This window comes from Cervus canadensis, chromosome 1, assembly GCF_019320065.1.
Source record: "Cervus canadensis isolate Bull #8, Minnesota chromosome 1, ASM1932006v1, whole genome shotgun sequence".
NCBI classification, from domain to species: domain Eukaryota; kingdom Metazoa; phylum Chordata; class Mammalia; order Artiodactyla; family Cervidae; genus Cervus; species Cervus canadensis.
The window spans coordinates 19,140,096-19,154,983 of NC_057386.1; the positions used below are offsets into that span (position 1 = coordinate 19,140,096).

Below are 14,888 nucleotides of genomic sequence, written 5' to 3' on the forward strand. Positions count from 1 at the left end.
TACACCTTGGAACTTCCTGATGTGGGGGTGGTATTTAAAAATTGTGATGCTTGGCAACCACCCCTAGACATTCTGATTTAATTGGTCTGGGGTGAAATCTGGGTACTGAGCATTTTTAAAGCTTCCCAAGTAATTCTAAAATGCAGCGAAATTTGAGAACCACTGGCTTAGGAAATAATTGATGAACAACCATTCCGGAGAGCCAAAAGCCAGCCCTCCTCCCCTCCTCCATTTCAGAGCGGTCAGATCAGATTTGTCCTTGGCAAACAGAACAGCTCCCATCATTCCTGCTGTTCACTGTGCCAGACAGAAACAAATCTGAACATTCTTTCCAGTTCCTTAAGGGCCACTGCTCTCTCTGGCATGGTTGATGAGACCACCAGCAGTTCTGAAGGAGGGTTTGCTCTGTCATGCTCTGCCCTTCCATCCTCCTCAGACTCTCTCTCTGGCTGCCTGGGTTAGCAGCTGGGGCTGGTGAAGTGGAGGAGTCCACTTAATGAAAGCATGCTCAGCAGAGTGTAGCAGGCTTTCTGAATGACCTTTCCCAGGAACATTCATGTTTTCAAAGCTGACTCCCTGCAAAACACAGGCCTGGAACGCTAAGGATGGAATTTCAGATGCTAGTGGGCATGATTTTATGGCAGAGGGGTCTCTTCCCGGGACTTTTCTGGCACATGTCTAGACAGGTGAAGCAATCACTTGACCTGTCAGTTTTCTTTTCTTATTGATTGGATTGATTCATTGAATGATGTATTTATTTTTGACTGGACTGGGTCTTTGATGCTGTGCACAGGCTTTCTCTAGGTGCAGAGTGTAGGAGCTACTCTCAAGTGGCGGTGGGTTGGCTTCTTATTGCAGTGGCTTCTCCTGTTGTGGAGCACTGGCTTTGTTACCCCACAGCATGTGGAATCCTCCCCAGACCAGGGATCGAACATGTGTCCCCTGCACTGGGAGGTGGATTCTTTTTTTTTTTTTCCATTTATTTTTATTAGTTGGAGGCTAATTACTTCACAATATTGTAGTGGTTTTTGTCATACAATGACATGAATCAGCCATGGATTTACATGTATTCCCCATCCCAATCCCCCCTCCTACCTCCCTCTCCACCGGATTCCTCTGGGTCTTCCCAGTGCCCCAGGCCCGAGCACTTGTCTCATGCATCCAGCCTGGGCTGGTGATCTGTTTCACCCTAGATAATATACATGTTTCGGTGCTGTTCTCTCGAAACATCCCACCCTCTCCTGCTCCCACAGAGTCCAAAATTCTGTTCTGTACATCTGTGTCTCTTTTTCTGTTTTACATATAGGGTTATCGTTACCATCTTTCTAAATTCCATATATATGCGTTAGCATACTGTATTGGTGTTTATCTTTCTGGCTTACTTTGTATAATGGGCTCCAGTTTCATCCATCTCATTAGAACTGATTCATATGTATTCTTTTTAATGGCTGAGTAATATTCCATGGTGTATATGTACCACAGCTTCCTTATCCATTCGTCTGCTGATGGGCATCTAGGTTGCTTCCATGTCCTGGCTATTATAAATAGTGCTGTGATGAACATTGGGGTGCACGTGTCTCACACAGGCAGAAACACACATCTGTGAGTATCTGTGTGTGTGTGTGTGTCTGTGTGTGTGTGTGTGAGGTGGATTCTTAACCACTTGGACCACCAGGGAAGTCCCCTGGCCTCTTTTCCTAGAGAGTGAGATCCTAGCTAGCAGCATTCCATTCGCTTCACGACAGTAGTCTGAATTACAATTTCACTCAGCTATGATTAGGTATCATCTGTGGCATCTACAGATGTTCTAAGCCTGTTGATCTCATACTTCATTGAGAGCCCTTTAGTATTATCTGTACTTTGTGTTATTATAATGTTGCTTCACGCAGGCGAGTCTTTTCTCACAGTTTCAGTTGCAGATTACAAAAACCAACTCAGGCAAGCTCAAGCAACAGGGGAGTTTACAATAGAATTACAGGTGGGACCAGGAAAAGGTAAGCCTCAGAGAAAACAGGAATCTGGGCATCTATGGTCGAGATCAGGGAGTAGAACCTGGGCCTCCATCCTAGTGGATAGGGAAGTTAGATCTCAAAGAGTAATAATAATCCAACATTAATTGAATATTTACCACGTGCCAGGCACTGTTCTAAATTCTACATATATTAACTCATTCAATCCTAAGAATAACCCTATGAGGACATTCTTGTTGTAGTAGTTGTTGAGTTGCTAAGTCGTGCCATACTCTTTTGCAACCCAATGGACTGTAGCCCACCAGGCCCCTCTGTCCATGGGATTTCCCAGGCAAGAATACTGGATTGGGTTGCCATTTCCTTCTCCAGGGGATCTTCCTGACCCAGGGATTGAACCCACATCTCCTGCATTGGCAGGCAGATTCTTTACCACTGACCCACCAGGAAAGCCTCTGGAAGAGTATTATCCTCAGATGAGAACCACTGGGATAAACAGACACCCGCAAAGTCGTCTACTTCTCTATTTTGCGAACTTCTTAAAGCTAATACCCATGTGCTTTCTTCTTCTCCTTCTTCAGGATCTGGCCTAAAGGTACCCAGAGCTCTTACTCCAGTTCTTCATCCCCAGCATTTAGCTGGGCATCCAATCTTACCAACCTGGGATGATAGGAATGAAAATACAAGTCATACATGGTAATTTCCCTTCCAACGAGCTTTCACAAATGTACAACAATCTTCACAGTTTAGGAACTAGTAATTCTTATTATGAAAAAAAAGGTGCCATAGTTAATATTTTTTTAAGTTTACAAGAGAAAAGTACCTATAATCCTAACACCCTGCATAAGTACTCTCAATTTTGCATTTTACTTCCATTCCCTGTTTATACCTGCTCTTACAGTGTACACAGATACAGGCAAAGTGTCTACCATCTGGGTTCTGCTATTTTCACTTAACACTTAGGAATGTTTTCCGTGTTGTTATATGGTTTTCATAATGAATGATCTTTTCAAAGTCTACACAGTGTTCCATTGCTCAGATCTACTTTAATTTTAAATGCTCTCCCAAGTGTTAAATGTTTAGCTAATTTCCATGTTTATTGATTTTGGGTTTCTTGCTTTATCAGGAATGCTGCAATACATATGTTTATATACATAACTCTGATTCTGCTTTAATTATTCAAATAATTTCCAGAAACTATTGAGTCAATGAGTGTGGATATCTTCATGGCTCTTGGCACACAGTTCCATATCCTCCACTCTCCCAGAGATAGGTACCAATTTACAATGTTTCCTGGCAGTCTATACATGCCCCAATTTTACTACAACTTCACCAGCATTGAGGATTTCATTAAATAAAAAAAAAATCCATCCATATATATATAAAGTGGCTTAAATTTGCAAGTCTGTCATGTCATGCATTTTCCTAGTACTATTTATTATTTGGATTCCTCCTTACATTAATAAATAATACATAGTGTCTAGAAAGGAAATTATTATCATCATTTTACACATCAAAATCCCATCCCAGGACTTCCCAGTGTTTAAGAATCTGCCTGCCAATGCAGGGGACATGGGTTTGATCTCTGGCCCAAGGAAGATTCCACTCGCCACTGGGCAACTAAGCCCACACACCACAACTACTGAAGCCACACACATGCTCTGCAGCAAGAGAAGCCCCCACAATGAGAAGCCCTCATACCGCAGCTAGAGAAAGCCCATGTGCAGCAAGGAAGACCCAGCATGACCAAAAATTAAGTAATTAATTAAAAAAAACCCACCCAGAGAAGTTAGGGAAAGTTGTCCGAGTTCACAGAGTCGGTCAAATTAGAAGGAACATTTTTGATCTACCTAGCCCAGTGCTCTCTGTGCCCCACCCCATAGCTCAGCCTGCCTTAGGCTCAGTGCCGAGATGAGGAGCAAAGGAGGGGCTGGTTCAAAAGACCTCTCTCTGAGGTCTGTAGTTAACTCCCCTCTGACTCCAAGGTTTCAGCCCAGGTCTTAAGAGGTACATGGAAGCAGTCCCCAGAAAGGATGCCTGCTACTGGGTCTCCTGCCTTGCCTCTTCTGTTCTAGGTCCTATGGTATTTCTTTTTCTTCTTTACTTTAAAAAAAAATTTTTTTTTTGGCTCTGCGGGGTCTTTGTTGCCGCACGTGGACTTTTTCTAGTTGCGGCAAACGGGGGTACTCTCGTTGCAGTACGTGGGCGTCTCATTTCAGTGGCCTCTCTTGTTGCAGAGCACAGGCTCTAGGGCACTCAGGCTTCAGTACTTGCAGCATGAGGGCTCTAGAGTCTGGGCTCAGTAGTTCTGCTGCACAGGCTGAGTTGCCTTGTGGAATGTGGAATCTTCTTCCTGGACCAGGGATCCGGCCTGTGTCCCCTGCAGGCAGGGAATCTGCAGGCAGATTCTCAGCCACTGGACCACCAGGGAAGTCCCAGGTCCTGCAGTATCTCACCTCTGATAAATTCCTGAGGGTAGTGATTCCCAGACCTGGCTGCTTCCCGGGATCCCTTGGGAAAACCCTTTCCACTTCCCACGCACATATAGCTGATCTGTGGAGTCAGAATCTTCAGGGTCTGAGGTCTGAGGATCTACAGTTTTTTAACCCCCTCTAGATAATTATGAGGCTTACCTAGGTTTAGAACCCATTGTGTCAGGGCCCATAATCCCAGGAGTGCTTGTTAAAAACTCAGAATCCTGGCTTGCCTTGGGCCTGCTGTAGGGCCATGGATTTTGCATTCCAACAAGCATGCTGTCCACAGACCATACAAAGGGGACCTCTGGGGACTGGGAAAGGGCCTCTGCAGCCACCACTTTCCAATTTAATCAAAATGTAGACGAACCTCAATTCCTTCTTCCCAGAGGAACCAGCTAGTTTTCCTATAAATCCAGTTTGCTCATCTAGCTCCAAAGTGTTAGCATAAAAGCACTGGAGAGTGAAGGAAAAGGAGAACAGCAATCCTGCCCAAGAGAAAAACCTCTCTTCCAAGCAAAGGGGGGGGGGTGGGGGGTGCTTCGGTGGACAGCGTGGCAGGTGGTGTTTATCTGCAATCATGAGCTATTCACCAAACTCCCAAACCGCCTGTAAGATGCAAATTGTCCAACCGGAAACATCCCTTAGCCATTCATCTTGTGAACTGATGGCAGTCACCTTCTTTTTCCCTTTCCCAAATCAAACTCCTAAAGAACCAGCAAAGCCTGGAAGCCACACAAAGGCAATGCTTCCTGTGTCACAGAGCAGGACATCACCCCAGCCCCTGGAGTTGGGTTTGTTTCCTTAGACAAAAATCACAAAGATGTTCTCCTTTTATTGGAGGTGGGGAGAGATGATATTTAACTTCAGACTTGTAGCAGTCTTCCTGTCTCACTCTCCACCAAACACTTACTGAGAGCAGGAATCTGGGGTCCCAACCCAGACCAAGTCATTTGTTTTTCAAAGAGTTTTTACTACAGCTCATCACTTACCAAAAACCAACAGCTTTGGACTTCCCTGGTGGTCCAGTGGTTAAGAACCTGCCTGCCAATGCAGGGGGCATGGGTTTGATCACTGCTCAGGGAAGATCCCACATGCCGTGGGGCAACTAAGCTCGTTCACCACAACCACTGAAGCCTGTGCCCTAGAGCCCATGCTCCGCAACAAGAGAAGTCAAAGCAATGAGAAGCCCACACACCGCAGCTAGAGAATAGTCCCCCTCACCAAAAGTAGAGAAAGCCTGCACACAGCAATGAAGAGCCAGCACAGCCAAAAATATAAGTAGATAAATAATTTTTTTTAAATACTTACAGCCTTGAACACAAAGGACAGGTAAAAACCCCAATGAATCTGCAAATTTTGGTTTTGAAGTAGCAAAAAAAAAAAAAAAAAAAGAATGAAAAGAAAATTAAATGAAACCCCTTGGGATTATGATCATGGCCAAAAAAAAAAAAAAAACACAAAACTTTAAAACATCTGTCAAATTGACAAAGATTTAAGAGAATTTTAATACCCAATTGTGCAAGAAGTGAGTAGCATTCTCTTCTACTGTACTTCCTAGAGGGCAACTGGGCAAAAATTAGGCAAATCCCATGCCCCAACAATCACAGTTCTAGGAATCTATCCCAGGGAAGAAATCCAGGGTACACAGATATTACTTACAGTGATATCTGTAATATTGAAATATTGAAATGATTTAATGTTCAAGAGTAAGAGAATAAAAATTGTAGACATACAGTGGGAAACTAGTAAGCTCTTTAAAAATAATGCTATATAGAACAGGAGTCAGAAAACCACACCCACAGGCCAAACGGACCTCTCTCTTGCTTTTGTAAATAAAGTTTTATTGGAACACAGCCATGCTCCTTGTCTTTGTGCCCTCAACAATTGCTTTCATGCTATATGACGGCAGTAGTTCCCACAGACCTTGACTTACAGAGGGTGAAATATTTACCATCTTAATCCTTGTGGAAAAACTTTGCCAACCTCTGCTATAGAAGAATATTTACAATGTTTTTGATATATTGCTAAATGAAAATTTAAAAAATCAGGCTACCACATGATACCATTTTTGTTATGCATAGGTATAAGATTGAAATAAATTCAAATAATAATGATTCTGTCTAGGTAGTGGGATCATAGGTGGTCAGATATGTCTATATATTTCTGAGAGGCTCTCTTTGTGTTTTTCAGGTCCATACTGAATATGTATTATTTCTATAATTAATAAGAGGGAAGAGGAAAAAATAAAAGTGGGACTTGCCATCTTCTACTCTCTGCTCTTAAGCTCCATCCCAACCCCCAGCTTCATCCCAACCTTCCTCCAAGGCACCTCCTTGCCCCCATCCCCACCCTAATCTTGTCTTCCTTTGCAAAATCTCTGCTCAGTTGAAAAAAGGAGAGGATTCTTTTTGTTCCAGGCAAGGCCCATATCATCATTTGCACCTGGGGACAAGGAGGGGCAGGAAGGAGAAGAAACAGAGTTTTGTTTTTTTTTTTTGTTTGTTTGTTTGTTTTTTTTTTTTTAAGTAGAGCAGCTGGTTTCAGTTTAATGATGTATTAGTTAACTTTGCTATAGTAACAAACAACTCCCAAATCTCAGCGCTTATTATTAATACTACAACAAATATTTATTTCTCATTCATGTCACAGTCAATGGCTGCAGGCCAGCTGCTTCAGCTCTGCTCCATGTGTTTTAGCATCCAGCTGAAGGAACAGCCCGACCCTGGGAAATACATTCCCAAGCAGAGGGAAAACAGCATGAGCCCACCACGCCATGCTCTGCAAGCTCTGCCTCGACATGTCCACTCACATCCCTCTGCATCAGGAGAAGGGACGAACCCTCCTCACTGGGGGACGGGGCGGGCAATGCAAGCTAAGGACTTATAAAATCCTCTAGAAAGGAGGAGGCAAAGAGTGGTAGACAAAAATACAACAAACGACAGTGACTCAATGTGCAAAAAGATTTTCCAGCTTAAAAGGCATAAAATTCTAAACAAATGTGAAAACTGATATACTGTCCAAGTATGTCACAGGTCTCCATATTGCAAAGACCAGGAAACATGGCAAACTTTTTAGGGGTTCTAGAGGACCCTCAATGTGCAGATCTTTATAAAAGATAGAGAAATAGGACCTGGCTTCCCAGCCCCATCTCACCCCAAGGCACCTACAGGATCCCAACAGAGCAGGCCTCTGTGCTCATGACGGACCTCTTAGCATTAACACCTTACAATCACACACGTGGTTGTCTATGTGTGCAGTGTGAGGTACACAGCTGCAGAACCACGTCACTGGATCATGAGTCTTCAGGTCAGAGCTGGAAGCTGGTGGTTAACACAACTCAGAGTGAGTCCAAGGATGTCATCAGCAAGGCACAGAGTTCAGTAGCAAGAGAGGAAAGTGAAGGCCTGCTAGAGCTCAGCGGTCTGTCCCGAGAGGCTGAAGTTCAAGAAGGCAGCAGCTCCTCCCCAACCATGATGCAGGGAAGGCCTGTCCCTGGGGTGGCAGGAATAAAGTGCTGGGTTCGAGGAGTAGATCTTGCTGATTCAAGAGTGCTGGACTCCAGGCTGAGGTGGGGAGGGAGGAGGTCCAGGGAGCCTGGCTCCCACAGCATGGCCCAGTCACTTTACCTGGTGTACCTTTTTCCCCCGGAGATAATTCCTACAAAAACCAGAGGATCCTACACAGACCAAAAATGTTGGTGTCAGGGCTTTTACAAAGTACCTGGGGTGCTGTAGCACCTGCAGCAGGGTGCTACTGGGAGGCACGCAGTATAGTTCTGCCCTGTCCTCATCCTCAAAGTAGACCTCTAAATTATCAGGGCAGTATTTTTGCTCTAAATCCCAAGACGGTGTTTCACCAAACATCACCATTAGATGATCAATAAACCTGGAGTCCTCGTGAAAAGCAGAGATCAAGTCCGACTGGGCATACTCCGGGTACAGAAAGAGCACAGGCCAGCTCAGTCTCCCCTGGTCGTCCACACTCAGCCTGGCTCCACAGGAGTTTTCAGAGCTGAGGCCATACAGGGCGAGCTCACTGAGACCTTCTGAGGCCGAGTCTTCATCCTCTCCAGGAGCTTCAGCGACTAGCCTGATGTTCCTAGCCTTGATGGCCTGGAGTAAAGCCTCATTCTGATCCTGCTTCTTCTTTTCTTTCAACTTTGCTTTCCTTATATCCCTCTGTTCAGTTCGCTTCAACTTGTCTGCTTTAGCCCTCAGGTCCAGAAGCTTCTTCTCTGTGGCATCTATCTGCAGCCCCTCATCGCACCAGTTCACAGCCTCGACATAGTTTTTCAGTTCCAAATGGCAAGAGGCACCTCTTATTATTGCTTTGAGGTGGCAGGGTTTTAGCTTTCTGGCAGCCATCACATCATTGAGAGAAGAACGAAAATTGCCCAGATAGTATTGTGCTGCTGCCCGATTGGTATAAAGAACAGCATTCAAATCAGGGTCTGCACATTTCTTCTTTAATCCTTCAGTGTATGAAATAACAGCTTTCTTATAGTCTTTTTCTTTAAAGTAATCATTGCCCTCATCTTTGTAAGTCCTGGCCTGATCTTCTGGAGATCGCTCTTCATCAAAAATAATTGACTGCAGGCAGGCCAAGTCAGGATTCTCCAGGGGATCAATTTCTGATGGCGAGTTCTTCATAAACAGAGGAATCTTTTCAAATTCCTCCTCCCACTGGCTCTCGTGGAAGCCGCCACGGTAAGGCTGACTCTGGAACTTTTCCAAGAACGAGTCCATGCCGTCGTCAAAAGTGACGCCCGGGTCCTGCTGCTCCATGTCTGCTCCCTGGCGATCCAGCCACGGCCCGGGCGCCGAGAACCTTACAGCAGCTTCCGGCGGCGCGGGTGCCCCCTCTCAATCCAGAGTTTTGTTTTGTTTTGTTTTTTTAAGCTGGTTTTGCCTCTGACCTAAAAATACAACCCTTAGTAACATCAGGGCTCTAACTTATTAACATAGTAACATTTAGTAACCTTCAGGGCTCCAGCTTATTCTCCAGACCAAGAATTCCTCAGTGCTGCCATAGTCTAGGACATGGGTAAGGGCTTGTGCTGAGGCTGAAAGCCTGAGTACTGACCAGCATTACCACATCAAAAGAGACCTTCATGTACCCACTCAGCAAACTGCCCCCAGGCACTCATTGGCAGGAAACATAGCCCTACCTTAAAAACTGCAAAGACAAGTTTGAAACTTTAAAATAGTCATAATAACTCTTTTTTTCCCCTATGCCATCCTGCACAGTATGCAGGATCTTAGTTCCCCAACCAGAGATGGAACCTGGGTCCACTGCAGTGAAAGCACTGAGTCCTAATTACTGGACACCAAGGATTTTTTTTTTTTAACAAAGCATCTCCTGATTATATTTGTTTTTATTTTATTCATTTTTGGTTCCACCAGGTTTCCGTAGCTGCGCACAGGCTTTCTCTAGTTGCAGTGTGTGGCTTCTGACTGTAGTTGATGAACACGAGTTCTAGAGTGTGGCTCAGTAGTTGTGGTACACCAGCTTAATTGCCCTGAGGCATGTGGGCTCTTCCTGGACCAGGGACCTGTGTCCCCTGCATTGGCCAGCAGATTCTTAACCACTGGACCACCAGGGAAGTCCCTCAATAACCTCTTAATTATAAACTCTTACACTTGCACAGAACATTATAGTTGTCAGATCTCTTTTACATACTTAGGTCCTTTTATTTCTCCATACTCAATGTATCAACAGTCAGATGTTATTAAGCACCACCTCTGCACATGGCCCCTTGGGAAATATGAAACAATATAAGCGTACTACAGAGGCCCTCAATCACAGGTTGCAAATCAAAATCACCTGGGGAGCTTAAAAAAAAAACAACAGATGTCAGAACTTCCAGGGGTGCAGCCTGGGAATCTGATTTTTAAAGCTCCCTCAGGGAGCTCTCCCACATGCAAGACAATAAGGTCAAATGATTTCAATGGGTGGTTCTGGAATTTAGCTGCACACTCAAATCACCTGGAGGATCTAAAACTCCCAGTGCCCAGTCTGGCACCCAGACCGATTCAATCAGAATGCCCCTGGGCGGACTCCGCCATGAGTATTTTCTAAAATTCACCAGGAAACCCAAGGTGCAGCCAAGTTTGAGAACCACTGAACTGAAGGAATTCAGAGGTGATAAGAGGGCAGGATAGAGTGACCAAAGAATGTTTCTGCGGGAGATGGGAACCAAGCCATGGCTTTGAGAACGAGCAGAAAAGAAAGGAATTTGAGGGTGGAGGACAGCATAAGCAAATATTTGGCTCAGACCAAAGATTCATGATGAGAAATAAGGCCAGATCTTAGGGTGGGGACAGGTCTTGAGGGGCCAAGAAGGCCAAGTAAGGGGTTTGATTTATACCTAAGAGAGAGTCATAGAAGATCTTAAGCAAGGAAGTGACTGATCTAAGATTTGGGGGAAGATAAATCTGGGAGTAAGTACATAGAGATCAGCTGGAGTCAGGGGGACTGGATAAGAGATTATGAAAGATTTTCTGAAGCCATAATACCTAGCAAGGGAGAGGGTAACAGAGACACACATTCTCTCCTACTGCTGGAATGTGCATAAATTGTTACAACTTTTCTGGAAGGCAGGGCAGCCCCAGCCTTTAGGGTACCTTTGTGAGGATTGGGACGAGATACCCCTACCTCCAAGGAGACACAACCCCCTGCCACAGTGCATGGCGGAGCTGAAGCTGGATTTTTGGTCCTGGCTTGCTCCCCTTGACACAGACCCTCATGTGCAACAAACAACCCTCACAACTGTCTACAGCAGCTCTGCTAGAGGACACGTTCACAAAGCTGCAAGACTGTACATAAACACCTCAGCTATGGGTCACCAAATGTGGAGCCTTTAGGGATTGTTCCTGCGTCAGGGCAGCAAGTTCACCATAGAACCACATGTATGCTAGAAGTGCCCAAGACAGCAGTGAGGGTTCTGGCAGAACTTGGACCAGGGAAGAACACATCAGTGACAAGCATAGAGTATCTATGATCCAGTAGATATTTCCTCTTCTGCCTTGATTCAGAACCCTGCTTTTGTCACACAACGATGTACCCAGCATTAAGGATGACTCAGGATTCATCTAAGTCATTCCTGGTCATTGCTATTCCTTTTGACAGCAACTGTTCCAAGGAAGCATCTAACAGTCCTGTCTACCAACAATAAGAGGATTTGCCTTCCTCCAAAAGAGAGAGGTACATGAAGTGGAAGTTTTTGGCCTTGTTTCCTGTTTGGAAGGCGGTTGTATGAGGATGTGATGTTGGAGTTGTGACAGTTATCTTGCAACCATGAAGAATGTCAGAGATTCTCAGAGCTTCTGAGCCAAGAGAATCTCAGAGATTCTGACTCAGTGCCAGATTCGACAAGTTCCCAGTTTGAATCGGACCTTGCTGAGCTGCTTAACTAATTCTCAAAACTTCATGTTTTGTGAAATAACTAAATGCCTTTACAATTTAAGTCACAATTCTTTAGGTATTGTATTACTTGCAACTGAACACATCTGAACATTTACAAATTAACTTATCCAACAAAAATTTAATGATCTCCTACTTGATTGTTGCTAAGTCATGTCTGACCCTTTTTTAACCCCACAGATTGTAGCCTGCCAGGCTCTTCTGTTCAAGGGATTTCCCAGGCAAGAATACTTGAGTGGGTTGCCATTTCCTTATCCGGGAGATCTTCCTGACCCAGGAATCGAACTGTCTCCTGCATTGACAGGCGGATCTTTTACCACTAAGCCACCAGGGAAGCCTGCTCCTACTTGATACTAGAGATTTAAAGATAGTTAAAACTCCAGCCCTCTGGGATTATACATTGTAGAGAAGACAGAGGGTTAAAACAAATAAACCCATGTGACAAGTGCTCTAGTAGAGGTGTGAATAAACTATTGCAGGATGACAGGAGGCAAAATGACTTCCTCTGAGAATAAGAGGGTACTTATTTATTTTTATTTATTTTTGAATGTGTTTTTGGCCAGGCCGCAGGGCTCGTGGGATCTTAGTTCCCCAGCCAGGGATCAAACCTGGGCTCTCAGCAGTGAAAGTGCAGAGTCCTAACCACTGGACCACCAGGGAATTCCCTGAGAGGATATTTGGATGGGATTTTGTTTTAGACATGAGGTTTGAGGGATATCTAGATGAAGATGTCTATAATGCCGCAGGCAGGTCTGAATTAAATATATATATTTGGGAGGCATTAGCAGAGGGCTGGTAGTTAAAGTCATGGGAGATGTTAGAATCTCCCTACCTGTGGATCAGTGATAATATCAGCAGTTTAAAAATGAGAATAGCAGGCCCAGGCTAAGACTCATGCATTCGCTGGTTTAACTATATCAAAGCTCCAGGGCAGCATCTTATGATTGAACCTGTTGGTCTTCTCCCCAGGCTCACAAGATAGATGCCAGGGCTTCAGGCATCATATTCTCACATTCTGTTTAAAGGCACCAAAGTCTGCTTGTACAACTGTCCCCTGAAGTGCCTCCCACCTAAACTTCTGCTAGTGCCCCACTGACCAGGGCTATGTCATATGTCCACCCTTAAACAAATCACAGGCAAAGATGAATTATTTATTGTGACTTCTTGGGCCAATCATGATTTGCCCCTGGCATAGAGGAGAGGTCACCTTCCCTGAACAAGAAGGAAAAAGAATAATTGCTGCATGGGTGACCAGCAGTATCTGCTACTCACTGAGGGAGCCAAGAGATTAGACAAAGGCCTAAGACAGAGAATTGGGAACTTGTCAACATTTTCAGGACAGAAAAGGAAGGTGGAGATGAAAAAGAAATGATCAGAAAAGGAGGAGCAGGAAGTCCCAGGAGAAAAGAAAAGAGAGTTTCCAGAAGGAAGACGAAGCCAACCGCTTCAAACATTATAGGGAAGTCAAATAGATAAAAACAGTCCTGGAGGCCATTCGTCTTGGTTAGTAGGAGTTTACTGTTGACTTTGATAAGAATGTTGCCAAGAACATAAGAGCATATTAAAAGGGGTGAGTGGGAGGGGAAGAAGTAAAGTGTTCAGGAAAAGGGAAGAAGCAAAACATGCAGCCACTGGGAGAGGACTTGGAGGGAAAATTGTATTGAACACAGAATCTGCCAGAATCCTCAACTACAGTTAGACTGGATTGGAAAAGCAGGAAGACTGACCAGCTTCCTCTATTGCATATTCATCAGGGACCTTCTTGCCAGCTTGAGAGAGGATGAGACAGAAGAGCCCCTCCCACCTTGGCTCCATGATTAATTTCATCTCTCATGGGGCTGGGCATAAAAGAGGGACTAATCATGCTCTCCCACCATCTGGGCAATTATGGTCTCCCATCAGCTGGTACAAAATGAGGGGTTTGTGACACTTAATGGCAACCCTGCCCCCATCACATCTGGGCCTTAATCTCTTGAATTAGCCGAATCAAGGGAAATTTGGAGTTGTATTGTGATTCAAGTGATGGAATAAATAACCCCTTGGCCAGGCTGCACTCCAAGTCTCCCCGCCTTGGTGATGCTTAATTGGCACAACTGGCAGACACCTTACAGGGGATGCAGGAGTCTGGGCAATAGGGTTGTGGTAGGAATATGCCCAGCTTGGATTCCTCCTGCATGGAGCCTTCCCAGACCTTCCCCATCTGCTGTCCACCCCGGACCCAAGAGCTAGAGCAAAGGGATGTCACAAAGTTGGCTGGGGGATCCCCTGCTAGGCAAGCATCCACCGCTCCACAATTCGAGGCTACTGTGATTCTAGGGTCCCTATGTGTCCCCTTATCCTGGTGCCTGTATCACATGGCATCAGAATCCTCTGGGACCCTATCCCATTGATGGCTGCTTGAGGGCAAGGGCCAGATCTGCCTCGCTGAGTTTCTTCTATGCCCAGAGCCCAGAATAGGCACTGGCATAGAGCAGAACTCAAGAAGTGTTGGCCACGTGAGCAAGCAAAGAAATAAATGAAAGAATGAGGGGCCGCAGAGAATATATTCTGACCACAAAACACTCCTCAAAGGGCATTTCTTCAAGAACCATCATATGTTCATAAGGCGACCCTGTGTCCCTGGGCCATGGTTTCTGATAGGAAGGTAATGCTTAGGCTCCTCTTCTGGTTCCCTTTTGATTATGAAGCATCTTCCCATCTAGTATCTCATGACATTCTCAATCACATTGATAGGTTGGAAAAGGAGAGGAAATAACCAAATGAAATTCCAAAACAGATTCAGCAGGGACCTTCTTGCTCCTATCAAGGATGTGATTAGGGCAGAATCCCCTTCCTATTTGTGATTCATTATTGCTGACAAAGGTCTGTATAGTCAAAGCTATGGTTTTTCCAGTAGTCATGTACAGATGTGTGAGTTGGACCATAAAGAAGGCTGAGCGATGAAGAACTGAAGCTCCTCCAGGACCCTGAAGGACACAAGGCCACCTTGACAGTTAACAATAGCTACAAAAAATGTCTCAAA

The 14,888-nt window shown here is 44.9% G+C and overlaps 1 protein-coding gene and 1 non-coding gene across 2 annotated transcripts; both read right to left on the bottom strand.

The window, feature by feature from the left end:
• Nucleotides 1–7,052: 7,052 nt before the first annotated feature.
• LOC122440968 (tetratricopeptide repeat protein 4) lies at nt 7,053–9,302 on the bottom strand. The gene has a single exon (XM_043467614.1). It carries the CDS (start codon nt 9,226–9,228, stop codon nt 8,062–8,064), a length of 1,167 nt encoding a protein of 388 aa, XP_043323549.1. The 5' UTR covers nt 9,229–9,302; the 3' UTR covers nt 7,053–8,061.
• A 3,151-nt stretch (nt 9,303–12,453) lies between these two features.
• TRNAE-UUC lies at nt 12,454–12,526 on the bottom strand. Its single transcript has one exon. It is a non-coding gene; the product is annotated as a tRNA-Glu (tRNA).
• Between the last annotated feature and the right edge of the window lie 2,362 nt (nt 12,527–14,888).